This window comes from Anopheles cruzii, chromosome 2 (genome assembly GCF_943734635.1).
Source record: "Anopheles cruzii chromosome 2, idAnoCruzAS_RS32_06, whole genome shotgun sequence".
Classification (NCBI taxonomy): Eukaryota; Metazoa; Arthropoda; class Insecta; order Diptera; family Culicidae; genus Anopheles; species Anopheles cruzii.
In genome coordinates this window covers 56599449-56618674 of record NC_069144.1, presented here as the reverse complement: position 1 = coordinate 56618674, position 19226 = coordinate 56599449, and the positions used below count along the sequence as shown (strand labels likewise).

At 52.0% G+C, this 19226-nt stretch overlaps 2 protein-coding genes across 2 annotated transcripts; one reads left to right on the top strand and one right to left on the bottom strand.

The window, feature by feature from the left end:
- Positions 1 to 358: 358 nt before the first annotated feature.
- Positions 359 to 4654, bottom strand: LOC128268476 (JNK-interacting protein 1). Its single transcript, XM_053005592.1, has 5 exons — positions 4553 to 4654; positions 1855 to 2402; positions 1024 to 1778; positions 775 to 959; positions 359 to 712 (listed from the first exon to the last, which is right to left on the bottom strand). Exons 1-5 carry the CDS (start codon positions 4633 to 4635, stop codon positions 640 to 642), a joined length of 1644 nt encoding a protein of 547 aa, XP_052861552.1. The 5' UTR covers positions 4636 to 4654; the 3' UTR covers positions 359 to 639.
- Positions 4655 to 8161: 3507 nt separating this feature from the next.
- On the top strand, positions 8162 to 11470 carry LOC128268477 (tryptophan 5-hydroxylase 1). Its single transcript, XM_053005593.1, has 8 exons — positions 8162 to 8297; positions 9155 to 9479; positions 9552 to 9717; positions 9809 to 9859; positions 10148 to 10429; positions 10499 to 10858; positions 10917 to 11136; positions 11207 to 11470. The coding sequence occupies exons 1-8, from the start codon at positions 8190 to 8192 to the stop codon at positions 11276 to 11278; spliced, it is 1584 nt and encodes a 527-aa protein (XP_052861553.1). The 5' UTR covers positions 8162 to 8189; the 3' UTR covers positions 11279 to 11470.
- The last annotated feature ends 7756 nt before the right edge of the window (positions 11471 to 19226 follow it).

Genomic DNA, 19226 nt, shown 5'->3' with positions numbered 1-19226 from the left:
TTTCGTTTGCAGAGTTTCCGGAAACGCTACGTTTGCAAAAGATACAAACGGTGCCGGATGAGGAAAGCAAAATGTGAGTACAAAAAGACGACAGAAAAGGCGTCACAATAGAAACCCCTCCCTATCGGTTGGGGCCGTACTTGGGGCCTGTGCGGTTCTACAGGTCGGCGTGCGGATCCTTAACTTAACCAACGGAAGATTGACAAAGCGGACAGGTGTGGTACAAAACTTCGGGAAGGAAGCACGTAGAAACCATTCGGAACCACACTAGCCAGCCACCAGAAAGTGTTCCGGGAACGGTCGCGATCGCTAGTCGTCGCCTGTTCTAACATTTATTCTCTTTGGTTTCTGGGTTTGCTTAACCTACGCTTTTGCCTTGACTCATCAAAATGCATTTCGCTCAAATGAGCTAATGGCTTCCGATGATAAGCACCCGACAGTGCGTGTCGGAGTTTAGCACCAACGACGGTGTCGGTCGGAACGAAAGTCTAATGTTTGGTTAGGGAAACATAAGGCAATAAGCGATAACTGAACGTCACGATACGTTGGAGTCTTCCTCCAAGTTGATAGCCGGTGCGGTGCGGTGTTGAGTGGAGAACTTAGACGGGGATTGGCGCTGCTCAGCCTTTGGGACACAGCTTAGTCTATGTAGATGTCTTCTATGGGATATGCCGTTTCAATGAACTTCTGGTAGAATCTCTGGAAAGCTCGCCTGAAAGCGCGGAAAAAGATAGTTAGATGGACCATCTAGCTCCTCGAGGGTGCTCTGCTTACCCGACAGCTTCCGCGACGGGTCGGGTCGACTCGGTACCCTGGAAAACGTGACACGCGAATCGCTGCACCGTCGGGTGCTTCGTGATGAAGCCGATGTAGCGGTGGTCTCGCGGGTGAAACGCACAGAACGACACGTTCTTCAGCGAGTAGAAGTAGTCTATGCACGGGCCCTTGGTTTTCTTGTTCTGCGGAAGAAACAAGGTGTGATATATACGGGTATGTTCTCCTTGGGTTAGCGCACCGACGTACCCTTGATCGGTCGACCATGCGCAGCCCTTGGTCGGAGATCTCCAGTATGCAGGGTTGTGCCTTCGGTGACTCGCTGGTCCCGGTGCCGACGATCTTCCGCACCGCCTGACAGACCACGCCCGTGCCCTTGTGGGCCATCGTTTCCACCGAGCCGAGGTACCCGAGCAAGTACCGCTCGCGCTTCATCTCGACCGAGGTGGGATCGAAGTCGTTGTAGTCCAGATCGACGGCGTACGCCGACGGGAAGATGCCTTGGCGTCCGGTGCGCAGGTTCACCCCCTCGCACCACAGGTCTTCCGCTTCCTTCTGCACGTACACCGGATCACCGATCTCGATCTCGATCTCGTCGTGGTGGCGTGGAATGAACTTGTGGAGCGCTCGGTGGGTCGCCTCCAGCATCTCCAGCTGGCTGAACGGCACGCCACCGTACGGCGGCGGGAAGGGTGACGTGACGGGTGACGCGGCCTGTGGGGCCGGCGGTGACATGCTCTTGTAGTCGTTCGGTGAGTGCGCCGTGCTGTGCCCACTGTCCACATCGCCCAGGCTCGCCAACCGCTCCGAGTCGGGGCTGGAGTCTTCGTCCAGCAGATAGCTACACTTCAGGGCCAGCAGCGAACTCTGCTTGAAGAAGCTGCCCGCGTGCCCGCTGGCGTGCTGCGACTGGCCATAGGGATTGCTGCCGAGCACCTTGCGGCTACTGGCGCTCAGCTCGTCCGCCAGCGACGTCTGCCCGTTGAGTAGCTGCAAAACGGAAGCTGAGGGAAAGAAAAGAGGGACGACGAGGATTAGTGCTCCCCGTTCGTGTGGTGGTCGCGAAACGTGCTAGGTTACATTTACGATTTTTCGGAATCTCCGGAAGCTTGCGTCGCCTTCTCTCCACCTGTCCCGGGATCCACGGCAGTGAACTGGTCCGTGCCAGTTGCGCACTGCTTCCGGGTGCACTAGCGGTATGTGCCGGTACTCTTACAACTCCTCCCGATGGCTGGTCGCCCACCGTGGGCTCTTGTTGTCCTTCCACCGAACTCACCGAAGGATGACCGTGCGTCGTCACGGAGAGCAAACTGTCCGGTCCCGAACCGCCACCAGTGAGCTCTGGGTAGTCATCGATCAAACCGCAGGCCCCGATCGATGACTTTCCGGTGGTGGTGGTGCGCAACCCATCGCCGATTTCGTCGTCCTCGCCCGTACTGCTGCTGCTGCTGATGGTGCTGATCGTCTGGATGATCTGCTGGGTCTTGCTCGGAGTCCCCTTCGGCACTGGGTCCATCGGCTCGCTCGCCGGTGTCGGGCCGCAGTCGTCATCGTCGTCGTGGTCGGAACCATCGGAGCTTTTTGACGATGGGCTATCCTCCAGGTCCAGATCGACGTCGCCCACCAACCTGCGGCACCGGCAAAACCGAGCGTAATTAGTTTAGTTTTCAATTCGGCCAATTATTAGCAGATATAGCGTCAGCCAAACATCTCTCCGCTGGCCACTGCGCCATCGCAGAGATCGCACCACGCGGCAATCGAGGTGGAAAATTTGATATAAACCAAGCAAATTAAAAACATCGTACGGTCTCTCACTCTCTCTGTTGTTTGACCCAGTTCTATTCGCTCTGGGTGTCCAACTGTCAGCGTGTTGGTGCCAGCATCACGGCCCGCTGGACACGGGAATATTGTCCAGGTCTTGAGTTGAATATTGATCCGGCCGGTATCCTCTGCGGGTGACATCATTTCGGGTTCTTCCTTCAGTTCAACCGCAAAAGAGCCCGCGAAAAGGGAACCGCTTCGTCCGGTACCTTGAGCAAACCTTGCCCACCACACCAATGCGAAGCCAGCTCGGCCGTCGCGATGACGCGTAAATCGCACGCCGGTGGCGTAAAACGGCATTAGAAAACTGTTTTCCTCCGTGCCGAGAGAAATTCGATTAATTTTATCGTACCCCTTGATTAAGTGCCGTCGGGAAGCGTACAGCGGAGTGGAGCCGGTGTCGAACACGGTTCGCGACTCTCTGTTGGTCAATATTTTATTACTTCGCCGCCGGTTGGTGACCTTCAGGAATAACAATCCATCCAAGATCTGCGCTTCAGGACTCGGGAAATTTGATCGATTTATACTGCTTCGCGGTAGTTATCGTATTGCACTAAAACGTTTCGATCGATTTTAAACGTTTTAGTTAAACAGTATAAGAGGTCTCCGTGCTGACGCTCTATTTGCAATCTGAAAGCGCAAATAACGGATCCCAAAGGCGACAGATCTTTCTTTTAGTTAAGTAAAAACTAATATTAAACCGCCAACTATGATGCTGAATGAGCTCGAAACTCTTCTCAAGTAGCAAAGTGATGGGAAGCATCTTCCCTTAAATATGTAATGTACCTTCTTGGAATTATTCATTCCCGTGAAGTGGCCACCCTCGACCCGCACATGAATTAATTAAACACCAATCGGGCAGAGTGGGCAACCGCTACTCCGTGACCTAGTCACGCTTTGGTTGCATTAACCCTGCCAGTGACTCACATTAGGCCACACAACGCAATATCCGGGAGCCCTCCGAGCATGTCTAATTATAACGAGATGCACGGGGCAAATACGCTCTGCGGAGAATTCTCCCAACGAACTATACTAGTGTCCTTACATTTCGCGCCACCAAAAAGACACCCACGGGACGGCTTAGCGGGCTTAATAGAAAAGGAAGTCCTCTTCTGTTGCGCCACTTCCGCTTCGGAACGAGCTACCGTGGCCGCCGGGCAACAATGCGCCGAAGTGTGGCGCGTCAAAGCTCGGCCCGGCATTATTCATCAGATGGCGCAAGGGGGGTTTCCCCGCGCACTCCACAGATGGAAGGATGGCTCTTTTATGGTGGCACCTTTTCCATCTCCATCGAAACCATTTGCCTGGCGAAGCGCGCACTATTTTTAAACCTCTTCCATAAATCACTTTCGCCGCTGTCTGTGTGTGTGTAGGGGGCCATCCCCGGACCGCTCGTTTCACGTTTATTCATCTCCTCCGCTTTTTTGTTGGAAGGGATGCTGAATAGGATCCACCTTTCGGGTTTTCCTTCTTACAGCACGTCACGTACACACGTCGATGACGGTCGGAAAATCCGGAAACGGTTCGAGCACGAAACACAGCGGGGAACACATCGCTGCTGTTGTTGTTGTTGTTGTTGTACCCATTTCCACTTTCTGGCACGGCAAGCAAATAGTACGCAAATCTCTGGTGCCGTCTCGCTCCCGCACGGGCGCCATTTATACGGCAGCACGGGATCGGAGGCTTTTCATTTGGCCTCCGGCTACTTGGCTGCCGTCCGTAGCCTACTGCGAGGCCCCCTTTTACATGCCCCATACGCATCGGCTCTCGGCATGTGTCAAGGATGATGACATGTCATGAGAAGAATTTAGTAGGCCTTGATCGGTTTCGCGGTAATGAATCAGCACGCCCTGTGGCCATCCGGGACAACACTATATTCTTGTGATTTGCCATTGGAACCGAAACACACACACACACAGTCACGCGGCACAGCATAAGCATCGGAAAACGGACTTACGAGTAGAACGGTGCCGGAGCCTTGCGGAACGTTGGCAACGCGTCCAGGTTCTGGCGGAGCTCCTCGTACTCCGTGTCGGCCATTGTTGCGCTGCTGCTGGTGAACCCTTGCGGGGAGCACCACACAGAGGAGTGGATGTGACTCGGGGGCCCCGGGGGTGCTGAGTCGTTGGGAGGAAAAGCCTTACACGCCTTCGTCGGTTCACTTCCGCTAAGTATCCTTTCAATGCACTTTTTCCAGCAAACGGCTGGTGTGGTCGTGGTTGGTCATTTCAACGCCAACCCATGTGGTCTGGCCTCTGGGCCTAAGGAATCACGCAAACACACACACACACACGCACGGACACAGTCACATGATTTTCACACGACACGCAACCCCCCAAACGGGGAAACCTTCAGGTGGAGCCTTCTCCGCGCGGTGGCTTCGATTTTTGCGGACACCCCAAACGATGGTCGCCCAGAGGCTGGGCAAGAATCTTTGGCGCTGTGCTTTCCGGGGATTTTGGGTTTTCGCACCGTAATTTGCACCACAAAGCCACCACGAATCCTTGCTCCACGTAACGCAAAGCGCGAGCGGTCTCTGGCTCTCTGGAACCGACCGACCATTTGACGTTTACGGCCACCAGCGCAGAGCGCAACACTCTTCCGTCGACGATGAGGAGGAAGCCAACACGGGGCCAATCGGAGAGCCAGGATAACGGCACACGCACGGTTCCGTATAACCCGTGTCCAGCCAGGGGCGTCTCTGTGTCTCTTTCGCTCTCCGGCCGGGTCTCCTGAGTATTGATCCGCGAGGTATCCGTTCCGAGATAGGGGAAGTACCACACGAGGGCCGACATGCGCACTACGGAACATTACGGTAGTCCTGAAGGGTGGCCGCAGCGCAGGGTAACCGGTACGGCTTCAAGGTGGCCGTTGTAAAGGGGCACACGTAGCTTGAGGTTTTATAGGCATCGTTTATAGCGAAGATTTGAAAATGGAAATCTTTCGATGGTAACGGTCGAGAGCGACGTTTGAACGACTAACAAGGCTTAAGTAAATTAAGGCAATTTGACCATATTAGCTCAGGATCTCAAGTAGGAGAAGATGTCGTGTTTCAAGAACCTTTTTGGAATGGATTCAAATAACTGAGTCTTAATCAAGTCAATTGAGAGGTCAATAGGAACAAAACTATGTAAATCTGTTTAAAATTTCGTTTATAAATTGAGTTTGCATCAAAGAAAAGATTCATCTTATAACCGAAAATAAAATGGGCCTTTTTGGATTTCGGGTTCTTCCTTCAGCGAGTACTTCGGGCGACCGCACAAAGATTACCCCTTAAAACCCGTCCGATTATGTTTCTGATGGATTTAGTTTTGCTGCTGGAAGTTCGCCTGTCGTATCACTTTTAATTCTGAAACATTCTCAGCTAAAGTCTTGCACCTGAGCCCAAGTTCTCAGTCCCTTTCCTTCAAATCCTACCTTTCTTTAGTAATTCCTTACCATCTGTATGGTACTGGCACTGAATCTCTGGTAGGCGGAGCTGATTACTAGTAAATATCCTTTTTTGGATCTTCTCATAAAATGGTTACGGTTCGCGATGGTCCACGACTTTCACATGGCTATCGTAAGTAGTGTTGGACCTGTTGATGCCCTAAAACATTAACCTTAGTGGGGCAAATCGTTAATGAACCATCCAAAACGGTGCTGCCTTGCCAAGAGTACGCCTTTGCCCAACCGACTGCAGCTCCCGAAAGTCATCAATCAGAGCGACTGGCGGTCTGTTACCCAGTCCCTGCGCTGGCTTCATTCATCGTTTGATGCCAGTTCCCTGAGCCCCACCAGCGCGTCCTTTCGCCCCCACCGGGCCCGTTGATGAATAAATTCATGAACTGCACGGTGGCCATTCCCGCCGAGCAGAGCCGAGAGAAAACGTTTGATTAAGTGAATCGATGCCGGCGTAGACCGACCGACTGTTCTTCTTCGTGGGACGGTTTCCCGGGAACCCAGGGAATAATAGATCGATTTCAATCGAACTACCGCGCGAGGATCGTCGTCGTTCCGACGGCATCCTGAACAAACAGCTCGAAATCGCAGCCAAATCAAGGTTGTCTCACTCGTCCAACTAACTGACACTTGTGGCGGGTGCTACAGCGTTCCGATTTTATCTCCGCCGAGCACCCGCAGGATGTAAGTATCCTTCGTTTCTCGGTCTTTTTTTTTGTCCTTTCGCTGCGCGCCAGTGCCCACGCCACGTGAAGGCAGCAACAAGTGGGGCACGCTTTCGCCACATCACTATCATTATCCTCGTGGTAGCGAACCCCTCCCGGGAAAACCCTTTCCCCGGACTCGTCTTCGAAGGAACGATCCAAAGGGTCGGCGACGACGATGGCGACGCTTCAAAGGCAAGCGCCAGGTTCTCCGCTTCCGCGGCAGCGGATGACTTTTACCTTTCGCCTTTGGCACAAATCAAACACTCCGTAGCTTGGCATCGGCGGTCGGTTGGTTAGCGGAAGAGTGTGGTGCTTCCGTCGGGACCCGCTCTCCAGTCGATGGCTCTCCTCCGGTTTCCGGGGAGATGAGGGTCACTCGTGCGCTAACTGGCACCCGTTGGCTGCGAAGCGAAGGGAGTGCATGGCGCCAAGCCACGGAACAAATACTGATTTTATACAGAACGAAGTTAATAGATAAACACTTGGCCGTGGTTTCGCTCCGGTCTTATCCCGGCCGCTGCCGAGAGGACCATGAGAGGACCGAGTCGCATCCTTCCACCGTGGCTGACCTTTGTTGTGTGGGGTTTTCTATGGATCAGGAGTGGATCGCCCCGAAAAAAGGATGCTTTTAATTTCACTTCCTACGGCACCTAGTGGGTCGTGGTGCTGAAAATAGACTCAAGTTCTTCTTCGAACGCACCAAATACACGCTGCCTGGATGCTGCCTGAAAACCACCGAAATGGCCGGAACGGCCATAAAACAAACGATTTAAATTGTGGCACATCAAACGGGCAGCGTGGCGTCGAGTTGTTTATCGTCAAAGGGGGGCCCCCGGTGGTCCGAGAATCCTGTGAACCATCCGCATCATCATCATCGTGAACCGTTAGTGCTGACTCCGTTGACGACAGCCAGCATAAAAGTGCGAGGACGACGGTAAAGTTTAGATTATTCCTGACATTATCGTGATTCAGCCAATCGAGAGCGAAGCTTTCTTAAGGACGACAACGGCGATGACGAAAGAACGCCGAACCCGGACGGACCCGGAGTCGGTCCGGCGGGACGGGAAAGGATCGTGTGCGCCCGTGTGTAGCAAAGGAAACGATTTTATGCTGGTATGGGCACGAACGTTTGCCCACTCCGCGTCGATGGATGGGCCAAAGCGAAGACGCCTCAGAATGAATGGGGGGACTCCAGACTCCAGAATACATTACCAGTTCTAGTGGCGGGCGGCGTGTGTTTGCCGAGTGGTGCTCCCCGAAGCCCCGACACTGCCACCTGTTGCCGATCCGGAGCTGGAGCTGGTATAAAAGGGCCACCGCCAACCGGGGAGGCCATCAGACGGATCTGGTGCGTCGTGCGTGTCGTGTCGATTTTTGTGCAGTCCGAACCGGAACCTGGTGGACCGATTAATTCCGAAATTTGTGCAAAACCATTGGAGCACGAGCATGAGTGGGTCCGGCAAAGGATTACTGGGATTATGGCTGTACCACAGCGGCGACCAGGAGTGGGCCGTCAAGGAGGGCAGTCCGTTGCACCGGCGGAAGGAATTTGCTGTAACTATCGGCACCGACAGATTGGTGGATTATGGCGACAGATTGGTGGATTGTTGTGATGGAGCCAAACCACGGATAGGATATTTGTGCTTTTGAGAGTAGTCATCGGAAAATTGATCGGGTTTTGTGCTCCCCAAAGTGGCGTTTTGTTCATGCTTTGTTTATATAGAAGAAATAATAGAACCCGAAACCGTTGTTCGATTGGTTTGCGATGGAGAAATTTACGGAACCTTTAGTGTGTGTTATTTCGCAGTTAACTGTAGGAGTTCTATTATTTGATTATTTATTGTTTTTCTTTCAAAAAATCCTTGAAGATCACTCAGAAAAAATCTAGGAATAATAGTTATTTAAAGTGTCTCGAATTTTTATCAATGTTTGATGCTGAATCTAAAAGATGACCTTAAAAAGTCATGCAAACACCTTTAAATAATTTTTGCTGAAAATCGACGTAATCAAATACGTTCTTAAACTCAGCTTTAAAGGTTTCTTCAGTCAGCAAACTTATTTAAATCGTTGGATTTGGTTCGTGAAAAGCCTGACCATGGGAAGAATGTTTGAAAATATAATAAACGATTCTCAATTCATTTTGACACACAAAGATTTGTTGGTGAAAGATTAAAGGTTTTTAACGATGAACCAAAATGTGAAAAGTACATCAAATGGCTGCGCTTCGACCACAATTTTTGCCTCACGATTTATGTTTTCGAAACATTGCAGAATTGTTCCTAACACCCTTTAAACACTCCATCTGCTGTGGCTTATTTTCCCACCAACTGTTTTATTTGTCTCCTATTTGTCCATAAAAAGTGTTGTACATTTATGCGAATGGTTCGCTTATCGAAACCACTTTGTTTCAGAAAACGACCGACCACAGCAACGGCAACGAGCGCTCCGGTTCCGACCGGACGTCGATCATTTTCACGCTCAAGAACCAAATCGGTGGCCTGGCGGGTGCGCTCCGTGTGTTCCAGGAGTTGGGTATTAACGTTCTGCACGTGGAACTGAACAAGAGCGGCCAGGCCGGAGACCATGCCGACGTCCTGGTGGACATCGAGTGTGACGCGAACCGGCTAGAGCAAGTGTTGCGGCTCCTGAAGCGCGAGGTCCAGTCGGTGAACTACGCGGCCCAGGTTAGCAACGATGGTCCGCCGCCGACGCCACTGTCCGCCTGTGGAAGCTTCGGTAAGTGGCCTGACCTGGGGGTGAGGGTCCGAAAAGAGAGTCAGATCGAGTGTCCGTTTGTTGCCGGTCTAGATTTCGGCGAAATGCACTGGTTCCCGAGAAAGATCTCAGACCTGGACCGGGCCCAGAACGTGCTGATGTACGGCAGCGACCTCGACGCCGACCATCCAGGATTCAAGGACCCGGTCTATCGAAAGCGCCGGGAACAGTTTTCAGCCATCGCCACCTCGTACAAGCAGTGAGTCGGATGCAGCTTGGGACACGGTTGTTCCCCGGACCCTAACAGTCCCCTTTTCTCTGTTCTTTTCTGCCCACCGCCCACGGACCAGTGGCAACCCCATCCCGAGGGTGCAGTACACGCCGGAGGAGATCAAGACATGGTAAATTTAATTTGTAATCCCAATTTAAACGCTACTTGCCACCGGCACCGTTCGGTTGCCTGACGACGTCAGCCTGGAACAGGATATGCTCGGTTTCCGGTTGCCGGGTGCAGCCAATCAATCTGTGCAGGCTAACGAGTGTCCCATTCAAGTGGGGTTAATTGAATCATCCCAGGGATCTCGAAGCTCGAAAAAGGCTCCAACGCCTTCGGAGTCAAAGTTCGAAGACGGTGGCAAAGTTCTTGTCCCTCATGTTTGTCTCCGTTTCCTGCCTTTGTCGCCCGCCAGGGGGACGGTGTTCCGTGAGTTACACAAACTCTACGTCAAGCACGCCGTCCCGGAGTATCTGGAGAACTGGCCGGAGCTGGTTAAATACTGTGGCTACCGGGAGGACAACTTACCGCAGCTTCAGGATATCAACGTGTTCCTGAAGCGCAAAACCGGCTTCCAGATCCGGCCGGTCGCCGGCTACCTGTCGCCCCGCGACTTCCTGTCCGGGCTCGCGTTCCGGGTGTTCCACTGCACGCAGTACATTCGCCACTCGTCCGACCCGTTCTACACGCCGGAACCGTAAATGGAAACTTCGAACTATACGGACACACGGTGGTTGGGTTATAATTTGAAGTTTTGTATTTCCAGCGACTGCTGCCACGAACTGCTCGGCCACATGCCGCTCCTGGCCAACTCGAGCTTCGCCCAGTTCTCGCAGGAGATCGGTCTGGCGTCGCTTGGGGCGTCCGAAGACGACATAAACCGGCTGGCGACGCTCTACTTCTTCACCGTCGAGTTCGGGCTCTGTCGCCAGCAGGACGGGGGTTTCAAGGTGTTCGGAGCCGGCCTGCTGTCGTCGGTGGCCGAACTGCAGCATGCCATCACGACGCCGGCCAAGATTAAGCGGTTCGATCCGGAGGTCACCTGCCAGGAGGAGTGCATCATCACGGCGTACCAAAATGCGTATTACTACACGGACTCGTTCGAGGAGGCGAAGGAAAAAATGAGGTTAGAGTCCACGGAGGTGCGTGACCGCGAAGTGTTCACAAGTTCTTTCCTTTCGCAGGGCCTTTGCCGAGAACATTCAACGCCCGTTCGGGGTGCGGTATAACCCGTACACGCAGACGGTGGAGGTCCTGAGCAACGCCAAGAAAATCACGGCCGTCGTCAGCGAACTGCGCGGCGATCTGAGCCTCGTGTCGTCCGCCCTGAAGAAGGTGTCCGCCCTCGACGAGAACCTGGACGTGGAGTCGATCGAAAAGTTGCTCTCGAGTTGCAGTTTACACGTGAGGATGCCAATGAAACCGCAGCGAGGTCATACTGCAATAGAGTTCATTATTTTTCGCTTCTTTGAAGGTCGCCGATAAGAGCCCCAACTCGGACGGTTCGGATGGGGCGGACAAACCTACGACCCCAAATTCAACATAGATCGAGTATGTTTCTCTGCTACTGTATTCTAACTCATGAAGGTGTGCGAATTGGACAACGAAAGGATAGATTTGTTGGATAGATGTTCCTCGGTGACAATGGACAATGGAAATAACTATAGAGTGCGGAACAATCTGACCCGTTTCGGTTGCCGGTGTCCACTGTTTTGAAACAATAAAATAAAACATTAAAGTATTCAAATTATCTATGAGATTTAACATACACCAAAATTCGTAAAGGCAACAAGCCAAAATGTGTATAAATATGAAGCAAATGATATATGATATGATATGTGCAAATAAAACAGAAAACTGTACTAACTTGATCTTAAATGTTTGCGTTCGATTAGTGTACCAAGACGAACGGTCGTCGGACAAAAAACAATGTTCAGTTCCTACTTTTCACAAATCGATTGATCGTTACGAATTTAAAAGTGACCGACGTTGAGTTCAAATGGTTCCCAGCTTCATCGACGAATGACGGGCAATTAAAGACGAGAAAAATTCATCGTTTTTACGTTCCCTGGACAGAAAATAACGTTGAGAATGTTTGTTTTAACGTACTTCTTATGAATTTTTAGTTGCTTGTAATTTTTTAAATTCGCACGTGGCCGTGGACAATTTTCTCCTATGTGACACTAACGCCACCTGGCGGTCACCAGGAACAACTAAACGCTCATACAATTCTTTTGAAGCTTCTGAAATGCTCAGTGAGCTTTGGATCAAAGCTCACTTTTCGAGAATTGTTTACATTTGAATAAAACTGGTTTTTATGAAAAAGTCAGTTCAATTCAGTCAGAAAAAGTCAGGCTCAAAGTCTCTATAATCCATTAAAACAAACAAACAGTTCAATTTGAGAAAGTTCGTTATGACAAAAAACGTGTCATTCGAAACACGAGTATTAATTCTGTGAAGATGTAAACAATGTCAATAGCCCTTCACACATTCATCCCCTGGACCAACAATGAAATATGGCAAAGTGTGGCTTCGCTGAAAACATAATTTAACGGCACACTGAAGCATCGCTACATAAATATGCTCGCTCTCAGCTCAGAAGAAGACGCTTTTGTCTGTATTGGTTACTGATCCGGAACCAGCGTTCGCGTTCGCGGAACGTGGTCAACCCCACGAAATTTATCACCCCCACCGGTTGTTCCGGCCGCGTTACGGCCACCACCCACTGCGAGACTCCGGTACGGGGCACACCGTCCTGGTCCACTCCGGTTAAGGGGTTAACCCCTGCCTGTCGAGGGTTGCACCGTGCTGCCGCTGCGACATGCTGCGACGTTCGCGATGCTGATCTCAATTAGGGCGCTGGGAAAACAAAACGCCGACGGACCGAGGGTTAAGGGGGCCAAAAAAAATGCACACACAGCACTGAAATGAAAACACAAAAAATAATAAACTGAAACACAACACAACAACAAAAAGCGGCCACCGCCGCGGCCACCAGCCAGTGCTGCACCGTTCGCGGGCCCGCCGGCTGCAAGCCCTTCGAACGGTCCGCGGACGTCCGGTATGCGGGGTTTTTAGAATCAATATTACATCCACCCGTCCCGTCTTCCCCGGGCCCGGCTTGCATGAAGCGCGCGCGCGGCAGAGGGAAAAATGTACATATTTTATGTAATATCCGTTTTGTTCGCCACTTTATTTGGCTTCTTTTTTGATTTTTGCTTATTTTTATAAGTTCCTTCCTTCCATTCCGCGGCACCCGGCACCGAAATCCCCGTTTGGGAAGGACCCTCTCCGCGTCAACCGCCGGGATGGTTAATTTCCCTGCGATCGCCCTGACCATCACCGTCGGTCGAGGTTCGAGTTGTGCGCGAATAACAATTCACTTCGGTGCGGTTTCTGTGTGTGTGTGCCCGAGCGCGATGTGTTTTGTCTTACAACACATACACCCAGGCACACACACACACAGCGGGGCACGAGGCCTTGTTCGTCGAATGTTCTTCTCTTGTTCTAATTTTATTTTCATTATTTTTAAATTAAATTCGTACAGCAGCCCGTGTTACCCCTTTCGGTTACTGGGGACTGCCGGGATCCGGGGATTGTTTCGCGGGACTTTGCACAAATCAACGTTCAGGTTGTTTTTTCGCCCGGTGTCCTCGCCATCACTCGCCCTGGCTTCCCGTTTTTTGGCGCGGAGCGTTTAATTCTGGTTTAATTTTTATTTTGTTCACGCTCATGTGTCGGCTGTCGGTTGTTATGGAAGGGTCCATTTCCATCACTGAGCTGAGCTGAGTTTAGAGATTATTTTGACTGCAAAGCGAGCAAACGAATGAAAAGTCAGTTCTCCAACTGTAATTCAAATGTAATTTGAATTTCAATTAAATAACTCATATTACAATATTCAAAATGACTCTCCAAGTAACGGCACAATGCATTGCCAGTGTTGCAATGGCTCAGCTGCGATAGGCGAGTTTGGACCGGACCGGCGTGTAGTGCTCATCAATAATTGTCATCAAAAAATAATTCATTTTATCAATCTACAGAAACTCTTTCATAGGACAAAAATAAGGAAAGGGCCTAAAAGAGCTCTAAAAGATCAATCGATCGAGTAATCGATTCTTTGGTCAATATTTGAATGCCTAATTCAGCAAGTTATTGGATGCTTGAAAACGTTGGCTCCGCCATTCAAATAAGGCTTCCGATTGATCGCAGAGATTCTGCAAAATACCTTGGCGATACTTAGTCTTTGGGGAATACTTTCTCTATATTCCTAGTTGTCACACTGCTCAGTTGGAGTGGCAGGAATATGACGCACACGGCACACATTTGCCACCATCCTGAGGCCAGCACAAAAAAACGCATCATTTCGGGAAACCGCCTGTCGCGATATTTTGCTCCCCTTATTGTCGGAGGCTTTCGGAAAAAATGCCACCAGATAACGCGCCGTCACGTAAGACTCATTCCGCGGGCCACGGCGGACAACCGGATCGCGATTTAGATCGATTGCGGAACCGGAAGTGCACGACACACACACACACGACGCAGACGACGCGATGGCGGCAGCGTCCAAAAATGTCTTCCCTTTTAGTGCCGGCGCGGCCAACGGGGCACCGCGGTCGGTGGGTGAGTGATACTCGCTTTCAAGCATTTTCTTTCCTCTTTTTTTCTTTTGGGGGAAAAGTTGACCAAAATAAGACCAAAAAAGCGGTCCACACACACCAGCACACTTACCGGGTGGCGCCGGGTCCGTTTGTGAATCTCGCGGTAAGGGATTCGTCGCGAGTTTTTGTGGCCCAAAAACATAAACGCGTACCGGCGCGGGGAGGGGGGAGGGCCTCGCATCCTCGACTGGCCACCCCCCAGAGGCACAGCTAAATCCGCGGTCCAGCTTTCCGCGGACCGGACCGGACTGCACCACTCGGGTGGGGTGGGACTCGGTCGCACCTAGAAAACAGGATTTCTTCCGGAAGTTGCGGGCGGGAGGACGCCGTGGGGGGGTGAGAGTGTTCGAAAATGTTTGCCGAAAACGCAATGATGCATGGATGCGGACGGGTGGCCAACGCGCTTGGGTTTAATTTTTCACTCCCCAAACTGCGGACGCCCATCCGTTTTGGAGGTCCTTTTTTCGGAGTGGAACGGCAAGGAGCGATGCCAGCTAGTAGTGGGCCCACGTCTGGTCACCGGCCGGTTTCTGCACTGCCTCTTTTTCTTCTTTCCCCCGGCGTCGAAGTCCCCCCGCTCGTGGGCGGCCGCTTTGCGGGGGCCGTGCGGTGACTGCAGTGGCAGCAGAAGCGGGAACCTCCGTTCGTTCGTTCGTGTGTTTTTTTTTATTTCGGCTCGGTGAGCCGCGCATCATCATCAAAAGAGAGTCACAACACTTCCCGTCGGAGACGGAGTGCCCGCACCCGCGGTCCGGTTTTCGAGCTCGGAAACCGTTCGGAAAAGAAAAAGAAAAGTTCCGAGCTCGGGTGTGGAGGAAAAAAATTGTATCTCGCAACGTGCCCCACGCGGGAAGGGATGCTTGCAGCTCCGGCACCACCCCGGCAAGGGTCTAACGAAGGGTGGCCACCTCGATAGAACCGGACTGGACAGGCGGAGTGAGATGCACATTCGCCCGAGTCCTTGGAACCGGAGCCGGTACACGGAGGCTGGCTAATGGTCAGTGAAAGACTCCCTTTGTGAACGCACACGCACACGCACACGTACACACACGGGCCCCGGCTGATTGGATCTCGTTTCGAACACCTACACAGGGCCGGCCGCGTGCGTTTTTTGTGGCGTGGAGTCGTGCTCATCCATGCAACGGGTTCTGTCAAAAGCTACGATCTTTTTCCCGGCGCTGCTAGTGCTGGTGCTGGTCGCCTTTCGCTGGTTGCTTTTAATGTGGGACACACTCTATACGGCGGGTGCGTCACGTGGCCGCTAAAACAGCCGCTTTTTGAAACTCCGCAAAGAGCGCGGCTTGTGAATGCATTTGCATGATCCAGTGAGGCTTTTGGCATAAGTTTTATGACACCAAGCAAAACGGCATCCAATGCCCGTAAAATTAGGCACAAAAATGTCTATAGACTGCTACATATATCGATAAAGCATCACTTTTCTCCACTTCTTCGATATATCTTCACTTCATTATATTTAAATATCTGCTAGTGAAGAAAGTTATCGAAAGACATTCAAATAGTGAAAACAAAACAGCGGCTTAGATAAATTTTGCGCTGCTTGAAAAGGCTAAAGGAGAACGGAGCAGGCTTAGCAAAGCGCAGTACGTCATACTCTTTCGGACAGTTTTCTTTAGATCACATTTAAGTAGTGTCGCAAGGAAATTTCATTATAATATAATCAGGATTAATATTATTTTGCTGTGTTCGTGATCAAATATATTTAAATCAGTTGGAAATTAAGTCCCAGTAAAGCAGAAAATTGCAAGTTTGTCCCGAAAATTGTCACTGCTTTCCTCATCAGGCCCAATGTGATACAACTTACAGTCCTTCAGCTCACTGCCAGAGCCAACCAACTGGGTAACCCCCCAGTCTCTGTGTAACGCGTAGGCCTAGCCGGATGGCCACCGATGTCGTGACTTTGTGCGTGTTTTTCCTTCGTTTTTCAAGTGCTTCCTTGTGGCGCACGTAAAATAATGCCCCCACGTCAGAGTGGAACCATACAAAAAAGGGACCTCCTCCCGGGAAGCTATCTTTGGGTTGTAATTTTTCTTGTGCCTACTACGTTTGAGTAAAATTCAATTCCTCGGCCACCATCCCCGATGGCGCCGCCTTCCTCGAGCTAAGGCATGTGTAGTTTGCAGTTTCGGTTCGATGCGTTCGACCTTTTGGCCTTTTCCGCCGGATGGGCCAGGCCAGGAAGCAATAGGACCAGAACGGATGACTTCCAGTGTTCAGGTTTTTTTTCGCAGTTGTTCTTGGTCGCTGACTTGAGCCCATTATGGCCCGGCAGGCCGTGTCGAGCCCTGTACGCATTCTCGGTCTTGATCTCCGTGAGGGAGTTTGCCCTCAGTTTGGAGAGCCAAAAAGTAACCGGAAAAGGCCGACAGCACACCACCGGGATCGGGAAGGAGTCGTGGTAGGACGCGCCAGGAATGTGGACTGATGTAATGTAATTGATTTTACACGCTGCATCGCTTCGCAAACGCGGCCCAAAACTAAGCATTTCGGACGTCGGACGACGGACTAACTAAAATCGACTCCAACACAGAACCGAGTTTGTGTGTGTGTGTGTGTGTGCGTGGACAAAAGGGTCCTTTATGATGGCGGAGAAATGTTGAATAAGCGTCGATTTTTGAAAGACAATCTCGCCTCCGGCCCGCCATTCAGACTTTCGACTGCATTCGGGTGCATCCGGGGCTTTGCAAACGGCTGCAGCCGGAAATGTAAATGAAATTGGGATTCACGGAAGCGCGGTCCGCGTCGTCCTAACATGGTGCATCTGCGGCACACGCACCATAGGCTCGGCGCCGGAACGTGCGCTTATTAGTCCGTCCGTCTTTTGGCGTGTGTTTGCTTTTAGCCGCACCGAAGGGGGCCAGTAGCACTCTCGGGGGGGGGCAGAGTGGATTACAACGTCGCCAGCGAGCGAACCGGAGCCCTAATCCATCCACCATCCAGCTACGGGATTGCCGACTTACAACGCCCGGCTGGGCGCGCAAGACGGCGCCGGACCATTCGGACCGCCGAAATAACGAAGCAAATCGCAATGCGCTATTTTTGATGAAGTTTTAACTCCGCACGCACACCACCCCGTCTGCAGAACCCGGGCACTGCGGATCCGCGGGATGCACTGCAGCCGCTGCCGGGCCGCGCTCCTTGGCCGCATTCAGGAATCTTTCATTTCGAAACCGGCGCGAAACCAAGCGCTGCATACCAATGGTGGCTGTTATTGAACGTTTTCGCTTGATTTGAGACCGACACCGGAGTCCCGCGAGACCGCACCAGCCATTGCATCCAATTTCCGGGCACGCACCAGGCTCTCCGAGCTCAAGAAAAGGCTCGCCGGCCAGGGCGAGTTTTCCGCGAGCGCGCGATCCGCGCGTTTGGCGAAGCGGAAAACTCAACGCCCAACTCGTCGCCCGCGTCAAGTGGCCCGAAGGGGGTTGGGGGTGGAGGGTACCGGGTAAGAGGGCCGCATGCAAAAGAAAGCCACCATCCGGTGTGCCGGGCACCATTCTTGAACACCAGTGGCCAGCCATTCAATTGGCCAGTCTACAATGGCGGCCCGGGAACGGCCCGTGACCGGCATCTGGCTTTGAAATGCACGCTTTTTTCGGGCTGCACAAGAGGGGGTGGTTGGTCGCCGGAAAAGTGCAGAACCCACGCAAGCACGGTGCGCCCTTCTATCGCGTCGAGGCCGATAAGTGGGGGCCCGTCATGTGCAAGCGCGTCCAAAAGCGCACGCTTTGGACGCGCTCTTCAAAAAGTCGAATGCTCTTCGCGGACCCGGACACGGGCGGCGCTATCTTGAGACCTCCGCGCGCGTGATCTCGTGTGTGTGTGCACTTCCGCAGAGGGTGGCCCGCGTGGCATTTTCCACTTTCAAGTTGTGCGTTTTAGGCAATTGCTGCCCACCGGGAACCGGGAGGCGATGCTCAAATAAGAAGGGGCCACAAAAAAGGGAACGGAACGGAACGGATGCTGGCACCGTCGACAGCGGTGAAAGCAGACGCGGATCGCGAGCAGAAGTTTCCTCGAACTCGAGCAACCGGCGAAAGGAGCAACCGGGCCGTTGGCAGGGAAAGGAGAGCGAAAAAATTGGTTGGCTAGCTGGCTCACCGTATCCTGGTGCTGGCCATCGCAGAAAAAGTCGTAGGTCGCAGGATATTCGGCTTGCAGGCGCCGAAGGAGGATCACCATCATTTGCCATGCATTTATTTATTATTTTATTGAAAAACATCGGGTCATGACCATGAAAGTTGAAGTGACTTAACTGAAGATCGTTTGATTAGGAGCCTCGACCATTTGGGATTACATCAAAATTAGTTGAAATCAAGAGTTGGCCAACGAAATGTGAAATTTGGTTAAACAAGGAACTAAATGAGAGGGAACTAGAATGAGAGGAACTAAAAGGGAGATAGAGTTTTATATGGCTCTCTAGTCAAATAAGGCTCGAGATTGATTGCTCCGCAGGGTGTTTCACCTTCCGCAGAAAATTCCACGAACCCTACCAAGTCAGGCGAGATTGGCCGGTCCGGGCTGCACTTGGTGCACAAGAATGCGTTCGGCTGCGTACGGCATTTCCGTTGCGTCGTCGTCGCCGCCGTCGTCAGAGGGACGTCGTTTGTCAAAAACATGCAATCGAAATGTGCATTCCTGGTGAAGGGCGAGATGCACCGGTCTTATGGTATGTCTCGAGCTCGGACACCCCCGGAGTACGCGTGTGTGCTCTTCGACATTTCTGCATCTCATCGGACGCGGGCCACATTCTCTGGGAATTGCAATCTGTAGCGAATGCATTTAGGTGCAACCCACGGAGTTTGCCCCAAAAGGACG

Excerpts from the sequence above, each read along its gene's own strand:
- LOC128268476 (XM_053005592.1), bottom strand. The coding sequence starts at position 4,635 with ATGGCCGACACGGAGTACGAGGAGCTCCGCCAGAACCTGGACGCGTTG. Across the intron at positions 1,779-1,854 it reads GATTCCGAAAAATCGTAAAT|CTTCCGTTTTGCAGCTACTC; the intron begins GTAACCTAGCAC and ends TCTTTCCCTCAG. Across the intron at positions 713-774 it reads CCCGTCGCGGAAGCTGTCGG|GCGAGCTTTCCAGAGATTCT; the intron begins GTAAGCAGAGCA and ends CCGCGCTTTCAG.
- LOC128268477 (XM_053005593.1), top strand. The coding sequence starts at position 8,190 with ATGAGTGGGTCCGGCAAAGGATTACTGGGATTATGGCTGTACCACAGC. Across the intron at positions 9,718-9,808 it reads ATCGCCACCTCGTACAAGCA|TGGCAACCCCATCCCGAGGG; the intron begins GTGAGTCGGATG and ends CCCACGGACCAG. Across the intron at positions 9,860-10,147 it reads CCGGAGGAGATCAAGACATG|GGGGACGGTGTTCCGTGAGT; the intron begins GTAAATTTAATT and ends GTCGCCCGCCAG.